The following is an 18,450-nucleotide window of genomic DNA, read 5'->3' on the forward strand; positions in this document are numbered from 1 at the left end:
CAAACTCCTCCCCAAGCCCTCCTTTTATAGTGATTTTACAACCTGGAAACCACTTGTGGTTTAAAAAAACCATGGGCTTAACCACCATGCCACATGGTGCCCATTTTTGACATTTACATTTCCAAAATGGAAAAACAACCAGGTTAAAATAGTAATCCCGTCCATAATTTTTTCCCCTAGCTTAGACCCTCTTAAAAGTCACAAAATGAGTCATTAAGGCTCTAAAAATGGCCCACCTATATTCTACTATGGACAAGACTCATTTTTAACAACTCACTAACCATTTTCCAATGCATAAACATGTGGAAAACTACCTCAAACAAATTCTGGAATTTTCCAGAAAAAGACTGCAAGGTTGAGACACATGTTTCTCAACATTCTCCCACTTGTCGAACACCTTGCAAGAGTCAGGGGATACAAAATATCATGGACTTAATTGCTAGGGGCCGAGAGGCCCATAGACTCTGAACACCATCTGAATTTCTCTATGCTCACGAGCTTAGTTAATGCATCAGCAACATTCACCAAAGTTTCTACCTTTTCCAGCTTCACCTTGCCATCCTCAATCATATCTCTCACAAAATGATATTGTACATCAATGTGCTTGGTCCTGGCATGAAAAGTAGGGTTCTTCGCTAGGCAGATTTTACTCTAACTATCACTGTAAATTGTCACTGCACCCTGTTTGAACTCTATATCTGAACACAATCTCTTTAGCCAGATGACTTCCTTACAGGCATGAGTAGCTGCCATATATTCTGCCTCAGTAGTGGACAAAGCGACCACAACCTATCGCTTGCTCATCCAACTGATTGCACCACCGAATAATGTAAACACATATGCACTGGTGGATCTTCTTCTATCAACATCACTGGCCTAGTCTGAATCCACATAGCCTCGAATATCTAAGGAATGCTCATTTCCTGTTCCATGAAAACATATCAAGTACTCTAAAGTACCCCTCAAGTATCTGAAAACTCTTTTTACTGCATCCCAATGTGCTCTTCCTGGATTAGACATATAATGAGAAAGAACTCCCACTGCTTGGGCAATGTCTAGTCTTTTACAGACCATAACATACATCAAACTTCCAACAACACTCTGATGCGGTACTTGACTCATCTCTTCCATCTCCAATGGGGATGTAGGACACTGTGAACTAGAAAGCTTTGTTCCCATTGTAATAGGAACACTCAATGGTCTTGAATCCTGCATATTGAATCTTTTCAAAATAGTACCAACATACTTGCTCTGGCCTAGCCAAAGCTTTCTGTTTTGTCTATCTCTTACAATCTCCATTCCCAGAATGTGCCTAGCTGCACCAAGATCTTTCATTTCAAACTTTATCGAGAGCTGAGATTTTAACTCTGCAATCAAACCTTTTCCTTTGCCAATAAACAACATGTCATCGACATATAGGGCAATGACCAAGAAATGATCACCATTAGATTTAAAATATATACAGTGATTAGATTTAGATCACACAAATCCCAAACTCAACACATATGTATCAAACTTCTAGTACCACATCCTAGGACTCTGTTTTAAACCATACAAGGATTTCTTCAACTTACAGACCAAATGACTTTTACCTTTCATCACATAGTGCTCTGGCTGTGTCATGTAAATTTCTTCCTCCAAATCTCCATGAAGGAAAGTTGTTTTCACATCCATTTGCTCGATCTCTAGATCATAGGCTGCTACAATAGAAAGTAAAAATCTAATGGATGTCATTTTGGCTACTGGAGAAAAAATCTCACCATAATCTACTCCCTCAACCTAGGAGTAACCTTTTGCAACCAAACGTGCTTTATACTTCTCAATGCTTCCATCTGAACCCATCTTCTTCTTGAACACCCATTTACAACCAACAGGCTTTCGTCCTTCAGGCAATGGTACAAGGTCCCATGTTTCATTCCTCTTAAGAGCTGCCATTTCTTCATCCATGGCTATTTTCCAGGACTCTGAATCATTCATACCAAGAGCCTCTTCTACAAATCTCGGTTCATCAATGTTACTATTCAATGCAAATATGCATCTCCAATCATCAGGAGAATACCCATACCTTTCAGGTGGTTTCCTATGTCTAGTAGACCTTCGAGCAAGATCTGGTTCAGGTTCAGCGTCAAGTTCAGCTTCAGGTACCTCTTCTTCCTCTGATGATTCAAAACTCATATAGCTCTCCTCGACTTCTTGTCTTTCTAAGGGCCTCGATTCAACTTTCTCCAGTGTAGCAGGTAGTTGAATCACATCTTTCTTTTGTTCTATTTGTTCTGGTTGCACTGTAACAGAAGAAGGCTTAGTTTCTCTAAAAATAACACTTCTTGATTAAAATACCTTTTGTTCAATAGGATTCCAAAGCTTGTATCCTTTTACACCATAACTGTATCCGATGAAAATACATTTAACAGCTTTGTTGTCCAATTTTGTTTGCTTCTCCTTTGGCACATGAGCATATGCTTCGCAACCAAACACTCTCAAATGTCTAAGTGAAGGCTTGTGGCCCGACCACTCTTCCATTGGCGTCTTATCAACAAGAGTTGATGTAGGAGACCTGTTTATCAGGTAGCAGGCAGTGGCTACAGCTTTAGCCCAGAACTTTTGTTCTAGTCTAGCTCCACTCAGCATACTCCTAGCCTTCTCCATCAAGGTCCTATTCATTCTTTCTGCAACTCCATTCTGTTGTGGAGAATACAGAGTTGTCTTCTCTCTTTTAATACCACAATCTTTACAAAATGTGTCAAAATCATTGGAGCAAAATTCACCACCATTATCAGTTCTCAAACATTTTATTTTCTTTCCAGTCTGAAACTCAACCATTGCTTTAAATTCTTTGAAACAACTGAAAACTTCAGTTTTACTCCTAAGAAAATAAACCCATGTTCTTCTTCTAAAATCATCAATGAAAGAAACATAATAAACTAATCTACCAATAGAAGGAACATCAACTGGACCAAATACATCCAAATGGATTAGATCCAAAATACATGAAGACTTATGAGAACTTGAGTAAAACTGAATGCGGTTTTGTTTACCATAGATACAATGCTCACAAAAATCAAATTCAAGATTGCAATCATTCAACCCATCAATAAGGTTCTTATTTTTCAAGGTCCGTAGACCCTTCTCACCTATGTGGCCAAGCCTCTGGTGCCATAACATGGTCTTCTTTGTAGGCAACTTTGATTTGGTAGACAGAGCACCCTTGGGTACCCAAAAACCACGACCATCTCTTGAAAGAGACACCCTCTCCTTTTCCAACTGAGTAGTCTTTTTCACAATCTTATCAGAAGTACTATTGCACTCAACTGTGCATGCATCAAGCTGGTACAGTGTACCCATTATGCTTCCTCTTGCTATTACCATAGCACCTCTTACCATTTTCACACCTGCTTCAAAAAACTGTACATGCACACCCGCATCTATTAGTTTGCTAACAGATAACAAATTCCTTGCTAGTCCCGGGATATGCAAGACACCATCAAATCTTCTAATTCTACCATCAGAAAATTTCACATGAATACTTCCACGACCAACAATATCAAGTACTGAGTTATCACCCAAATACACCTTACCACCATCAAAATTTTCATACTTACTAAACCAGTTTCTATTAGGAGTCATGTGGAAAGATGCACCTAACTCTATTAACCATGCATTGTCACCTGCACGAGTGGCCAAGGCTGAGATGAAAGCATCTCCATCTTCCTTCTCGGACTCAGAATCAAAATATTGCTTCTTCTTCTTCTTTTTCTTCTCCTCTTTGCAGTCCTTTCGGAAGTGTCTGGGTTTGCCACAGTTCCAGCAGATTGCCTTGGACTTCACAGGAGATTTTGATCTCCCCTTATTCTTGGACTTAGAATGGCCATGTTGTTTTTCATTCTTGCCTCTTTCTTTTGGTCTTCCTCGAACACTCAAAGCCTCTTTGGCATTCAGAGAGACCTTCCTTCTCAGCTCTTCAGAAAGTAGAGAACCAACAACATCCTCCATCTTCAAGGTAATTGAAGTGCTCCCTATGGCCATAACAAGGCTATCCCATGAGTCTAGCAATGAACATAGCAAGATTTGGCATCTTTCTTCTTCATCCATTGGCACCCCAATAGAGGTCAACTAAGTTACCAACATATTAAAGCTTTCCAGATGCTCAAAAATTCGTCCACCTTCTTCCATTTTCAAAGAATAAAATTTCTTCCTTAAGAAGATCTTGTTCACAAGTGATTTCGCTTGGTAGATCTCACTTAGCTTGTTCCAAAGCTTCTTTGCAGTAGATTCTTTATGGACATTTATCAGAATTGAGTCTGCAAGGCATAATCTTATAAGACCTTTAGCTTTTCTATCCATTACATCATATTGTGTAGCTAAAGTCAGATCTGCGGGCCTATGCTTATTCTCATCAATCGCATCCCATAGATCTCGATCAATCAACAGATCTTCCATCTTCAGCTTCCACATTTCAAAGTTTGTGCCAGAAAACTTCTCTACATCAATCCTCCCTGATATACTTGCCATCTTTACGATCCTGCAATATAGAAATGAAAAACTTTGCACAAGCTCCCACTCAAACCTTGATTAGCTCAAAAAACCCTGTACCCAACAAATAGAACCAAAACTGGCCAGGCTCTAATACCACTTGTAAGGAAGCAAAGGTGTGCGGAAACGCTTCCTATGCTAATCTTGAGAGGACGGTTATGCAACTTTCAACTTAAATATTACTAAGATATCAAGAAATGTACAATAAAGCATAAACAAAATAGCAATGAACACATAACACAGTGATTACCGTGGGAAACCCTTCTAGGAGAAAAACCCCACCCTCCAAAACTCGCACAATGTATTATCAAATCAAGTTGATTACAATACACTTGCAATGCAAGTTCTTACAAGAGCGCATCACCACAACTCAAACTCAGAGAGACTCCTTCTAGCATCCAGTCTTGCAAAAAACTCAATTATCAAACTCCTCCCCAAGCCCTCCTTTTATAGTGATTTTACAACCTGGAAACCACTTGTGGTTTTACAAAACCATGGGCTTAACCACCATGCCACATGGTGCCCATTTTTTGACATTTACATTTCCAAAATGGAAAAACAACCAGGTTAAAATAGTAATCCCGTCCATAATTTTGTCCCCTAGCTTCGACCCTCTTAAAAGTCACAAAATGAGTCATTAAGGCTCTAAAAATGGCCCACCTATATTCTACTATGGACAAGACTCATTTTTAACAACTCACTAACCATTTTCTAATGCATAAACATGTGGAAAACTACCTCAAACAAATTCTGGAATTTTCCAGAAAAAGACTGCAAGGTTGAGACACATGTTTCTCAACACTAAGATGGAACTTATGTACATTGACCACCCCACAATGCACCTTTGTCAAGTTGAGGCCAAGATAAGAAAATGCTCACCTGATTGTTTTGGAGGGTAGCTTTATAGTCTTGTTTATTACAAAAATGTAATTAACATGGTTGGGTTACCTTGCACTCAAGAAGAAAAGGATATGTGATTTCCTCACATTCTTTGTAGAAAACACACCAATTTGGGCTAGCTATACCTATCTTTTGAACTCTATCTTGAGTTATAATTCTATTATTCAATGGTGTCCATGCAAACACTCCTATTTTTGGTAGCGTTCATTTGAACCACAACAAATGTCCTTTGGCCACATCCCCCTTTCCTTATTTGATCTAGAAATTGTGTATCCTAATCTATCTGAGTATGAACCAGACTTAGAAATGACAATGTTATTAGCTAGCCTAATGTAAGTCGGGGTTGGACACAAGATAATCTTAAATAAATGTAATAACGATGAAAATATAATTAATTAATATGTTTGTTTTGACAGTGAGTTGGTTATTTAATATTAAAAGTTAATTTAGTTAATGATTTTTTAATTTTTTATTATTAATTAGTTTAAAAAATTAAGCATTGATTAAATTTATATTAAAATTTTAAGAAAAGATTGGATGTTTTAATTAAATTTTTTTTATGGTTAAAGAATTTTTTGTCAAGTATTAAATTTATTATTATAGTTAAAAATATATTTACCTTGGATCCATCTGGGACAAAGCAAAGGGTCAGCCTTAAACCACACACACTATGCAACATATTAAGTCTAGAGAATGTTAGTCAACTCATTATGTTTAACACTTTTAAGAGTAGAAGTGTAAGCTTAGTATGTATGATTTAAACTATTCCCAAAAGAATTTGTACTAACATGAAACAATTCTTTTCAAAATTGAAAGAGTGCAACTTGAACTAACAAAATTTTAAATGGAATTCTAAAAATGCCAAATGGAACCCACTACAATCTCAGCTACGAAAATACTAGCTTTGGATTGTATTTCAACTATAAACTATTAGGTGTCATCCCACGTTTTGTACAAATTAAGTCTGGAGGAATACAACCATATGATTCTTATGATGGCACCAAATGAACCATGACTTGAAATCAGCCTAGAGATTAATGCGACATATATGGTTTCTATGGCACTTATGGAAGCTACAACTTCAACAATCTTCAGTTCTACAGATGCATGGAAGGCTTCACCATGGCAGACAATTGTGCTTGGGATTCGGAAGAGTGGTGGTCCAGTGGTTGTGTTCGACAGAGCCCGTTAAACCGTGGTGCCAAAAATGGCAGCATCAACAGATTCATCGACTTAAGTGCAACGTTGCCTAATGATTCAGCATTGTCATACCCCGCACTGACAAAGAAAGATTACCAGAAAGCCTGCCTGTGAAACTACTTGTGCAATGTGTTTACTTTCAGTTCTTCTTCAGGACCCTGTCAAATCTGGTCCAGAGATATGCTAAACAAGCATCACCCTTTGTCCAATAGAAGATAGACTATCTCCATTAAATACTAATAAATAGGTAAATATAACTAGTATAAATGTATTAATATATTTATTTTTAAAATAGCAAATTTGTATTATTTTTATGAATTATTTTGTTATACTAAATGCATTTATTTATGAGAAGGAACAAATGTTAAAATCAATGGTTGAAAATGTCCAACAACAATAAAAGATGGTGGAAATAAATTCAATTGTTGAATAATATTTCCAATATTTGTTATAAAAAAATATTCTTTTAAAAAAACATGATCAATACAAGAAATATGGATAACTCTATATTATTTAATTGTCATTTTCTGTAACTATAATCAAAGATAGACAAAGACATAATATTTCATTATTTATATTATACTAACATACCTTAGATATTCAAAATATAATTGTCAATTGTATAACATTGGAGTATGTGTGCATGATTTGTAAATAAATTTTATTTTATTTTTTTATTTCATTTAGTAGCATTAAATGACTTTTTGAAAGTATAGTTCATTATTCAATAGTATACTTTATTTCAATTGCTAAAAAGATTTTTAAAATTAATTTTTGTTATTGAATATATATATATATATATATATATATATATATATATATATATATATATATATATATATATATATAAAACATTATAAGAAACTTAATAGCATAAATTTAGCTCAAATTGACAAGGAAAGAGGAAGAGAGAGGCAACTAAAAGATAGGGAAAATAAAGAATTAGACAAATATAGAAAGAGTGGGGAGTAGGAGAAAAAGAGGAAGATACATGCAAAGAGGAGACATTAGAGAAGCATAGATAGAGATAGAGAGAGGAAGGGAGATAAGGGTAGAGAAGATTAAAAAGAGAGAATTAGTAAAAGAAAAGAGAAAATAACTTGCAATCAATTATTTTGTGCTAACAACTTAGAGAGAAATAAATACATATAGTTAGATTAAGTGAGAGAGATGTACATATATAGAGACATAGAGATGTAGAGAGAGATAGAAGATGAAGAGAGATAAGAAATACAAATGGAGAGGGTTAAATACATGAAAGAATTTTAATTAGTCATTTTTTGAAGAAAAATAAATGATGAGAGATAAGAATGTGCACACACACACACACACACACACACACAAAGAGATAGATAGATATGTGAAGGAAAATATTTATAGAGAAAAGATGGATTAAATTTAAATTAATCATTTTACATCAATAATTGAAATATAAGTGATAGATTTATATGTAGATCTAGAGAAAGATAAATTTATATAGAGAGACTTAGATAGATATGGAGGGAGAAAAATAACAATTTCTCCATATAAAGGAGAAGCAACGAGAGACATGTGACTTGCACCTACCTTTTAGTCCTATGTTAGTTGTAATCTTGTGCATGCACAACAGCAAACTCTTCAAAATTTAATATGTTTTTAAGTGTTACTTTTTAGACAGTTTTTATTTGTAGTCGTTCAATTTTCTACATTTTTCTTGATAAATGTTAGAATATTTGGTCCTAAGAGTTACATAGGATGGGATATGAAGGGGACCCAAAGTGTCCTTTTTTATTTTCAAATGTTATTCAAGATGACGAGGTTGTCACATCTAGTCATCAAAAAGCTCTTAATTTTCTTATGCAAGTTGTGCATGGCAATAAATTTAATGATAAGGTTGATAAATTTCCTAATGGTTCTTTACAAAATATTGAGGCTCATATTGTTTTTGTTATTGGTCTCATGGTTATAGGTTTGACAACATTGTTTATTTATTAGAGCATTATTTGATTTAAAAATTTATCAATTTTAAAGCCACAATACATGTACTTAAAAATTGAGCACAACATACTTGGTATTCAAATGGGGATGGGGAGGTTATTTTAGTAGAATTTATTTTATAATTATTCCAAAAATAATTATTATCTAATTTAAAATTAGACTCAAAATATTAAATTTTTATAATCAATTTGGCTTGCTCATTAAACCTTGTTATGTGAGGTTTGAATTAGTTGAAGAGATCTTATATAAGATTTGGACTAGGTTCATCTTTTGATGAAACTTTAGAAACCTAATATTTGTAAAATATATTGAGGCTATCCTTGGGAGATCTTTGGGCCCTTCTCATCACATGCCAAAGAGAAAGGTAAATTTTATACTCATATATATCTAATAATTGATCATAATAATCCTTTTCCAAATTCTTTAGAGATTAGATGAGGAACTATGCATTGGATTTAATAGTTAGATTATGAGGATCTTACTTTCATAAGTCATGTATGTCTAGCCTATGTAGGCATATTTAGAGAAATTTGTCAAATAAAACAAAGATGTCATTCACTCACTTCTAGAAATGTTTATGGCTAAAAAATAATGCATAAAGAAAAATCCCTAAATCATGTAGAACTACCTACCTTAAATGGCTTAGTTGTGGTGAAGCCTCATAATAAAAGAAGGAATGAAATATATTAAAAAATCTTTACAAAGGATCATTGTAATAATATATTTCATATTTAGAGACATTTGAGGATATTTGTTCTACTTCTATTGAAAAGAATCTCACTAATATAGATTTGGCACTCCCTCCCTAATCCTACCACAACAAGCTCAAAATTTTGTTTGATATGTAAGTTTTAACAAGCGAAGAGACTTCTCTTCCTCTTAGATAGGTTGATGGATCAATTGGAAATCATGGAATTGGTTTAAATAATATTGTTCTAGTTTCGACATTTGTTCCATTTGAAAGATCTACAAAATGTGTTGTGCTATGTACTATTTTAAAGATATCGGTGCTAAGGATGAAGGTAGCGATATTATTAAAAAGAAAATAATATTGTATTAATATTCCAACAAAAAAGTTGAAAGAATTGGTATGGGTAATGTCCCCAATGGAAGGGGAAAGGTAATCGAGTGAAATTGAAGATGATAGGGGAAACACTAGTGAAATTTGAGATCATTAAAATATTTTTATTTCTTAATAATGATGGTTCTATTGTCATCCCCATGACTTAGAGGTCAATTATTTTTGAGTTAGGCTTTAATATTAAGATGCGCTCAAGAAAAAAAATATCCTTATGAACTTAAAGATGTCGTAACAACTAATTTTCATAATTAATATATTTATTTTCTTGTATTTGTGTTTAAAAAATTGTAATTTTTTATCTATAATTACATTTTAATATATAATTTCAAAAAAAATAAGTCGTACTTTATATTGATACAAAATAAGTACAATGTATGCCCTTCCCACAAACAAGCTAAGACAACAAATTTATAATGTTGAGTTTTCAGCAAGACACTTTGAGAAATTCCTATGCTGGTGACAACTATTTTTTTCATGGTCGATCTAAGAAACATATTATGTTTTCCAAAAGAGTATTTCCTCCTCTTTACCTCTATCCATTTTGTCTCAGTTTGAGAAGAGGTCAAAGTATTTGGTTCAACTTCTACTAGGGGGTTCTTCTCCCCCAAAACACTCGGCCCAACTTGCCCAACTTGAATATCTCCCTTGGAGCTGAAGCCATCAAACTTTGGCAAGCCCAAAGCAATTGGAAAAAATTCTAAAATCATAGAAGAATCGCCTCCCGGAGAATTGTGACTCTGCTCTGTAGATGTTGTTGCCTTTAAAATATGGGATGGGGCAGCCACTGAACTTGCCATCACTTTGCCTACAAAATGTGCTTCTATCTCTTGCGAAGGAACGTTATCCTGGGAGGAATCAAATTCCTTTCCCATATTCTTTGAAGGAGAATTTATTGAATAACTGTGTGGAAGGGCATTCTTCCACCATGATTGATGCTCAACATTGTTTCTAGGTCTAGAATAATTATGAGTCATATGTCCAGTTGCAAAGCACTTCGACGATGGAATGATAAACCTTCATAGTCCAACGGTTGTGATCAGTTGTGATCATCATTCTTAAAGGTAATCTCTACAGGGATATCTTTTGAAATGTCCAAACATACCAAAATGTGAGCCAATGTAGTGTAGAAGAAATTGGAAGTATTTTGTATCAACAGCAAAAAAAATTACCAAAAGTATTGTCAATGGCTTTAAAGCATTCCTCAGACCAATTCTATAATGGAAGATTTGGAAGGTGGACTCAAACTGACTTCACCAAAAAGGATTCAAATTGAGGATTGAATTCAAGATACCAAGGTTTGAGTAGAAGACGACTCTTCCCAGCACCACCAATCCTGGAGGCTAGCATCCCAATCCTGTTTGCAATCAAATATATAACAATGAAAAACCCGTTAGAACAAGGATGAACTTCCACATTACCTCTAAGCATAGATTTCCAAGCAAATGTGATCGAGTTGTGTAGATCTAAAAGTTTTTGCCAAATCTAATTGAATTGGATAATCAATCCGTTGGAAATGTAAAACTTCTCCCCATCATAGATATACTTCTTTAAATGCTCATAAGAAATCAGGACTGGAGAGGTTGCAATCCACCTAAGAGGGATTGTTTTAGCAGATCTTGTGAGCATCTGTGATTCAGAGATCGATCTATTCCGTTTTGGTTGGGCATCCCACACAGCATTCGCAGCCCCGTTGCACAAACCCTATTTGGTGACGACATCCCTAAAAGAGGGACACAGTGAAGCATTTGAGCCCTACTTACTCACCATCTCGTCAGTTGAGCATTAAAAATTTCCAAATAAAAATATAACCATTGAAAGTATGGGGCTCTTGTAAAACCCTTTATGTTATCCTCATTAAAAAAATAACCATTAAAAATATCTTAACCATTCATTTCTTAAACAAATGTAATTCAACTAATAAATAATATAATCCATAAAACTTGTATTTATTGTATTTAATAATAGTTCTTTCCTCTCCCACTAATAAGTCCACCTCGTCATCCAAAAAATTTTCTCCCATTTCCTTGAAATTTACAAGTAAAATAAATCATATGTCATGACAATACATTTATGTATTGTTCTGGCCATGTCTTTCGTTTCAATTAAATCTTTCATCTTATAACATTGAAGAAAATGATAATTTATAAGGAGTTTAAAATTTATAATTCAATTTCAAATCTATAATTTAACTTTTGGAGGAAGGTGATAAATTAAAATGAACATTGTGAATATGAATAAGTCCAAGGAAAAAATAAAATAAAAAATTATAGTCTTTGCAAGATGGACTTAAAGAATATCAATATGACTAACCTCAAAAAATTTAATAATATAAAAATGACATAAATTAATTAATAATATTTAAATAAATAAAAAATATTTTTTATTAAAAAACATCTCTTTTTTATGTATATGCGTATATGCATTTCAAATCAAATTACTAATGTTAAAATATATATAATTAATAGTATATCATATTTTCTAAACTAGAACATTGAAAATAATATTCAATTTAGAAATTTCCTTAGAGTAATATATTATTTAAAATTTATCAACATTTTGATAAGATTAAGAACTCTAAGAAATAATCTAAAATAATCCACTTTGAATGTCCACAACTCTCTTTGCAAAATACAAACTAATAATAGACTATATAATTGTAAACTAAAATTTTACCATACTTGGGAACCAACATTAATTGATATTTTTGCATATATGAGTATTTTTAATCTAATATTTTTTATGAATCGATGCATATATATCATCAATATATAGTTATATATTTTGAATTAGGACATTGAAAATAATATTCAATCATAATTTTCCTTGAAAGTAATATTTTATTCAAAAGTTATGGACATTTTGATAAGATTGTTCACCCTAAGAAATATATATATATTTTTTTTAAATTCATATCAAATCTCCACAACCCTCTTGCAAAATACACACTAACAATAGACTATAAACCTATACAATAATATTTAACCATACTTGAGAATCAACATTAATTAATATTTTTGCAATTGAAAAATTCATGGGATCATAATGCATGTATTAAATATTTACAATCACCTGACAAAATTTTATAGCAAACTAGTTATTATTATAAAATACTATTGTGGGTAAGGTTTCTAGTGATTAATAATCATTATACTTATGCAATAGCATGTATGTATCATTGTTGTTACATCAAAAAACTTGATACAACTACAATCCTAGATCTTAGTTTGGAGTTGATGAACTCAATGCAATTGATATAACTTTGAAATATTTTCTTAATATATCTCTCACATCTTTGAAATATTTTCTTAATATATCTCTCACATCTTTGGCCTTATTAACCTTGTTAAGAGAAATAAAATAAATATTATAGATTAATGAGAAACAAAAAGTAATTTTGAATAACAATCATATGCAAAGTACACTTAAATGGTAAGCGTTCCCATTAAATTTAAAGTATGCATAATACATTAAAAAAAATACTTTAAAGGTAAAAATGTGATTGAAAATGTGCGATTAACTAGATAAGATGAAATATGGGTTCATTTAGACGGTTTTATATTATTCGGTGTAAATCTAGAGCATATTTATATTATAAAACATAAATTCTACTAGATGTGGTGTATCTAATTAGGTATATCTAAACCTTTTTTAATTATAAAACATAAATTTATATATCTTATTATGTAATAACCCACTTAACTTAACCCAAAATTTTCAATTGATTTTTATTTTATTGGTTACTTATCCTCACTTGTATTTGATTCAACACATACTCAAAAGAAATCCCATATGGATTTGCTTGACTTCCTAAGGCTTTAGGCCGAATTGCGAGATGAAACTCAAGCTTGTTTATGTAATTATTTTTATACTCCTAAGGACCTCGACCTTGGTGCACTCCTAGTAGGGGAGTGTAGTCTTTAGAGAGTGACTCAGGACCCGGATGGTCTCGATGAGTCTCAAGTCTCTGGCAAGATCATTTCCTATTCTTATGAATAGATGCCTACTTCATTTGGGTAGATGCCTATCTTGGATTGGATAGATTGAACCTCATGTCCCGTATGGACAAATGCCTAATCCGTATGGTTAGATGCCTAGTCCCGTATGTATAGATGCCTAACCCGTATGGCTACATGCCTAGCCCGTATGGTTAGATGCCTAACTTGTATGGTTAGACACCCATCCCGGTTGAATGAATGCCTATCCTATTTGGATAGATGTTGAAATGAATCTAGACCTTTTTTATTATAAAACACAAATTCTACTAAATGGGATATCTAATTATTAGATACTGCTAGACCACTTTCATTATAAAACATAAATTCTACTAGATAGAATGTATTTAGATATATCTGGATCATAATTTTTTTTAATGAAACACAAGCTCCACTCAATAAAGTCAGTCTATATCTAAACCATAATTTTATAATAAAACATAATTCTACTGGATAAAATATATATAATGAGCGTATGTGTAAACCACTATAAAAATAGATGTGGTAATCTACGCACTGAAAATGTAGGCCACGTTATTATAAATTCTACTAGATAATATATATATAATGAGCGTATGTGTAAACCACTATAAAAGTAGATCTGGTAATCTACGCACTGAAAATGTAGGCCAGGCTATTATTATAAAACAGTTTTGTGTTTTAACACACTTGACCCAGGCACAGGCGTCATGAACAATACTTTGACCCCGGGCATTAAGAGCAGAAGATATATTCTGAGTTTAAGCGCTGTATATGAAAACTAACAATACGGAAATGGGGAAGAACGGCCTTCCAGCATATACGATGTTCGCTCTTACTCTGTTAATCATAATTTGCAACTGTGACGGGTTATCTACTGGTAGGGGAGATTCTCTTTCCTTGGGCGCCTCGCTGATTGAAAATCAGACAATAATTTCAAAGAATGGCACGTTTAGATTGGGATTTTTCAGTCCAAATGGGAGCAATAACTGGTATATTGGCATCTGGTATGCCAAGAGACCAGAGCAGGTCATTGTTTGGGTGGCTAATAGGGAGAATCCGGCGAAGAACAAGCCTGGCGTTTTGAAGTTATCAAAAAAGGGTAATCTGGGCCTGTTTGATGCAGAGGGCACGTCTCTTTGGTCTGTCAATGTATCGAACAAGGTCTCAAGGGCTGTGCTCTTAGATTCTGGTAATTTTATAATGCTGAGAAATGACAAAAAACCTGAGACTGTTTGGCAGAGTTTCGACTATCCTGTAGATATCTGGTTGCCCGAGATGAAGTTCGGTGGACAGCAAAAGCTAATCGCTTGGAAAAACTCAAAGGATCCCGCTCCTGGCCTTTTCTCCCTTCACTTGGATTCATCTGAAAAACAATTCGTGCTAACATGGAACAATTCTATCCGGTATTGGAAGAGTGGAACTTGGGACGGCCATTTTTTCAGTGCAGTTCCGGAATTGGTAAACGGAGACTTGTACAATCTCAGGCTTGAAAGTACCAGCTCTGGTTTGTATATCAGTTATGAATTGGTGGACAAGATCTCATGTTTTCTCCAGGTTAAGTCCGGAGTGATACAACCAATTGCTTTGTATGATGGGTTTGAACCGATCATGGTGGGTAGTCGCCCAAGAGATCAATGTGATGTATATGGTCTTTGTGGCGCTTATGGAAGATGTAACTCCAACAACATTCAGTTCTGCAGCTGCGTGGAAGGCTTCTCGCCGGCAGATAATCACACCTGGGACTCAAAAGACTGGTGGTCTAGTGGCTGTGTTCGGCAGAGCCCATTAAACTGCAGTACCAAAAAAGGCAGCACTGACGAATTTATCGACTCTGGTGCAACGTTGCCTGATGATTCAGCTTTGTCATACCCTGCACCCACAAAGGAGGATTGCCAGAAAGCCTGCCTCCGTAACTGCTCGTGCACTGCATTTGCTTTCAATTCTCCTTCAGGCACCTGTCAAATCTGGTCCGGAGATTTGCTAAACATGCAAAACCGTCCATCAGACAGCAGACCTACTGTCTCCATTCGAGCAGCTGCCTCTGCACTTCCAAAGTTTCATAAATCACCGTCCTCCTCCAAACAGAAAATCATAATTATTGTGAGTGCTCTCGCCCTTGCTTTGAGTATCTTTTTATTCTTAATGTGGCAAAGGTATCGGCTACGACCACCAAATGAGATACGTGAGGATTCCTCAGACTCTTGTCTTAGAATGTTTAGTTACATGGAGTTGAAGATTGCAACAAGGAATTTCAGGTCCAAGTTAGGAAGGGGAGGATTCGGCTCAGTGTTCAAAGGATCTCTAACAGATGGTACGCTTGTGGCCGTGAAGCAATTGGAAGGTTCAAGACCACATGAGAAACAGTTCCGAGCTGAAATCAGTTCTCTTGGCAACATACAACATGCTAATTTGATTAGACTTCGAGGGTTTTGTGCAGAAGGTTCCAGAAGGTTACTGGTTTATGATTACATGCCCAATGGCTCTCTAAATTCCCCACTGTTCACCAGTAATTGCAAAAGTGAACGGAAGATACTCGACTGGAAGACACGATTCCAAATCGCTTTAGGCACTGCACGAGGTTTAGTTTATCTCCACGAGGAGTGTAGAGATCGCATCATTCATGGCGATATAAAGCCCGAGAACATTCTTCTGGATAGTAATTTTTCACCCAAATTAGCAGATTTTGGGTTTTCAAAGCTTGTGGGTAGAGATTTCAGCAACGTACTGACCACAACAAGAGGAACGATAGGGTATTTAGCTCCAGAGTGGATCTCCGGTCTTCCCATCACTCCCAAGGTTGATGTTTACAGTTTTGGTATTACACTCTTGGAAATCATTTCTGGGAGAAGAAGTCTAGATTTAAGTGTGCAAGATTCAAGTAAGTATTACTTTCCCGCGTGGGCTGCTACTCAAATTTGCCAGGGGAAGATGATTAATATTGTGGACGAAAGTATTGCGGCGGAGGCAGATGTTGAAGAGGTGAGAAGAGCAAGTGTTGTAGGGTTGTTATGCATAGAAAGGGAGGAGGAGATGAGGCCAAGCATGAAACAAGTGGTGCGGATGCTAGAAGGGAAGATGGACCCTCAAATTCCACCGATGTTCAGTTCTGCTGTCGAGGAAAAACAAGCGGACCGAACGGAGACTGATAGAGATAGCAATGACAATTTTGTCAAATAATGTAAACGGGTAATACATTTTAAAATGTAGGAAAATGCACAAAAGCTACGATGTATTTTGTTGTGGGTCGTCTTATATGATTTTATTCAATAAGAGTTAGTGGGGTTTGAATTTTAATAAATAAAATCTTATCATATTTCAAAATTATATATAAATAAATAAATGAGTGGTTTTATATGATTCTTTTTCTAGTGGTATTTGAATTTTAATAAATAGAATATTATGATATCTCAAAATTATATATAAATAAATAAGTGGGCTGACTTTTTTCAGAGGGAGTTAATGGTGTTTGAATTTTAATAAATGGAATTTTATTATATATAAATAAATGGGTGGGTGGGCATATGAATTTTTTAATGGAAGTTGGTAGTCTTGTTTAAGGAATCTTTTATTTCAATTAAATAATTTTTCTCTTACTTCAAATAAATAATTTTTGAAACCCTTCTATAAGATCATAATTTAACACTAAATACAAATAAAAATTACATTTATATATTTAAGTTAAAAAATCTTTTTAAAATATTAAATTTGAATCAATTTAATGATATCAAATTTCTACAATCCATGATGATAATTGCGAAATTATTTTTGGATTTAATTGTGTCAATTTTTTTTGCATCAATGTTTCAGATCACACTTCATGATCCATCATCAGGATGATACTACAAGAGAGCATAAGGAAGATGTCAAGTGTTAAAATCAATGGTTGAAAATGTCTAACAACAATACAAGATGGTGAAAAGAAGTTTGATTGTTGAGTACCATCCCCAATTTTTATTATCAAGAAAACTTCTTAAAAATAAAATTCTCAATACAAGAAACATGGAGAACTCTATATTATTTTAAAATATATTTTCATAGATATAATCAAAGATAGAAGAAGATATAATATTTCATTAGTTTATATCATGCTAACTTGTCGTAGATTTTAAAATTTAATTTTCAATTATGTAACATTAGAGTATGTATGCTTGAACTGTGAATGGATTTTTATTTTTTTATTTTATTTTATTTACTAATATTATACAATCTTTTCAAAATGTAGAATTATTATACAGTATATGATATAAGAATTACTAAATAGATTTTTTAATTATTATTTATTATAAAATTTGTATTTATATGAACTCCTATATATTTAAGATATATAATTTATTTATCACATTTATATTATAACTATTTTATTACTATACGTCATATTCAATGTAATATATGTTTTTTTTATTACGAAAAAATTAGGTTTTGAAGGGACCCAAAACCCTTTAGCAGAGAACTGCATCAAAAAGTTGCATTAAGATATGTCAATTCCACCATAGCCCAAAGAAACCCAAAAACCAGCACCAAGCCAAAAACAAGGAAAGAGAGAAAAAGGTAGAAACTAGTACAAGTTTTCAGGGGCCTCAGCAACCTCAGTTTCCAACTGAGTCATATTTAATACAATATTCTTCAGCTTCTGGATATCCTAATTAGCACTTTTCTTCTTTAGATTAGCGCTAGCTCTCTTGCAAGCTCCCATTGTATCCTCTATATTTTTATCCAATGCCTCCACGTCCATTATAGATCCTTCCTAATGGATGGCTTCTAGTTTTCCAACCATGGTATTTAAACTAG

At 33.9% G+C, this 18,450-nt stretch overlaps 1 protein-coding gene across 1 annotated transcript; it reads left to right on the plus strand.

Annotated features, from left to right (window-relative positions):
* The first annotated feature begins 14,454 nt into the window (after nt 1-14,454).
* Nucleotides 14,455-16,839, plus strand: LOC131042162 (G-type lectin S-receptor-like serine/threonine-protein kinase At2g19130). Its single transcript, XM_057975497.2, has one exon. It carries the CDS (start codon nt 14,455-14,457, stop codon nt 16,837-16,839), a length of 2,385 nt encoding a protein of 794 aa, XP_057831480.2.
* The last annotated feature ends 1,611 nt before the right edge of the window (nt 16,840-18,450 follow it).

This window comes from Cryptomeria japonica, chromosome 5 (genome assembly GCF_030272615.1).
Source record: "Cryptomeria japonica chromosome 5, Sugi_1.0, whole genome shotgun sequence".
Classification (NCBI taxonomy): domain Eukaryota; kingdom Viridiplantae; phylum Streptophyta; class Pinopsida; order Cupressales; family Cupressaceae; genus Cryptomeria; species Cryptomeria japonica.

What these genes read in the sequence shown, in the direction of transcription:
- LOC131042162 (XM_057975497.2), top strand. Translation starts at nt 14,455, where the DNA reads ATGGGGAAGAACGGCCTTCCAGCATATACGATGTTCGCTCTTACTCTG.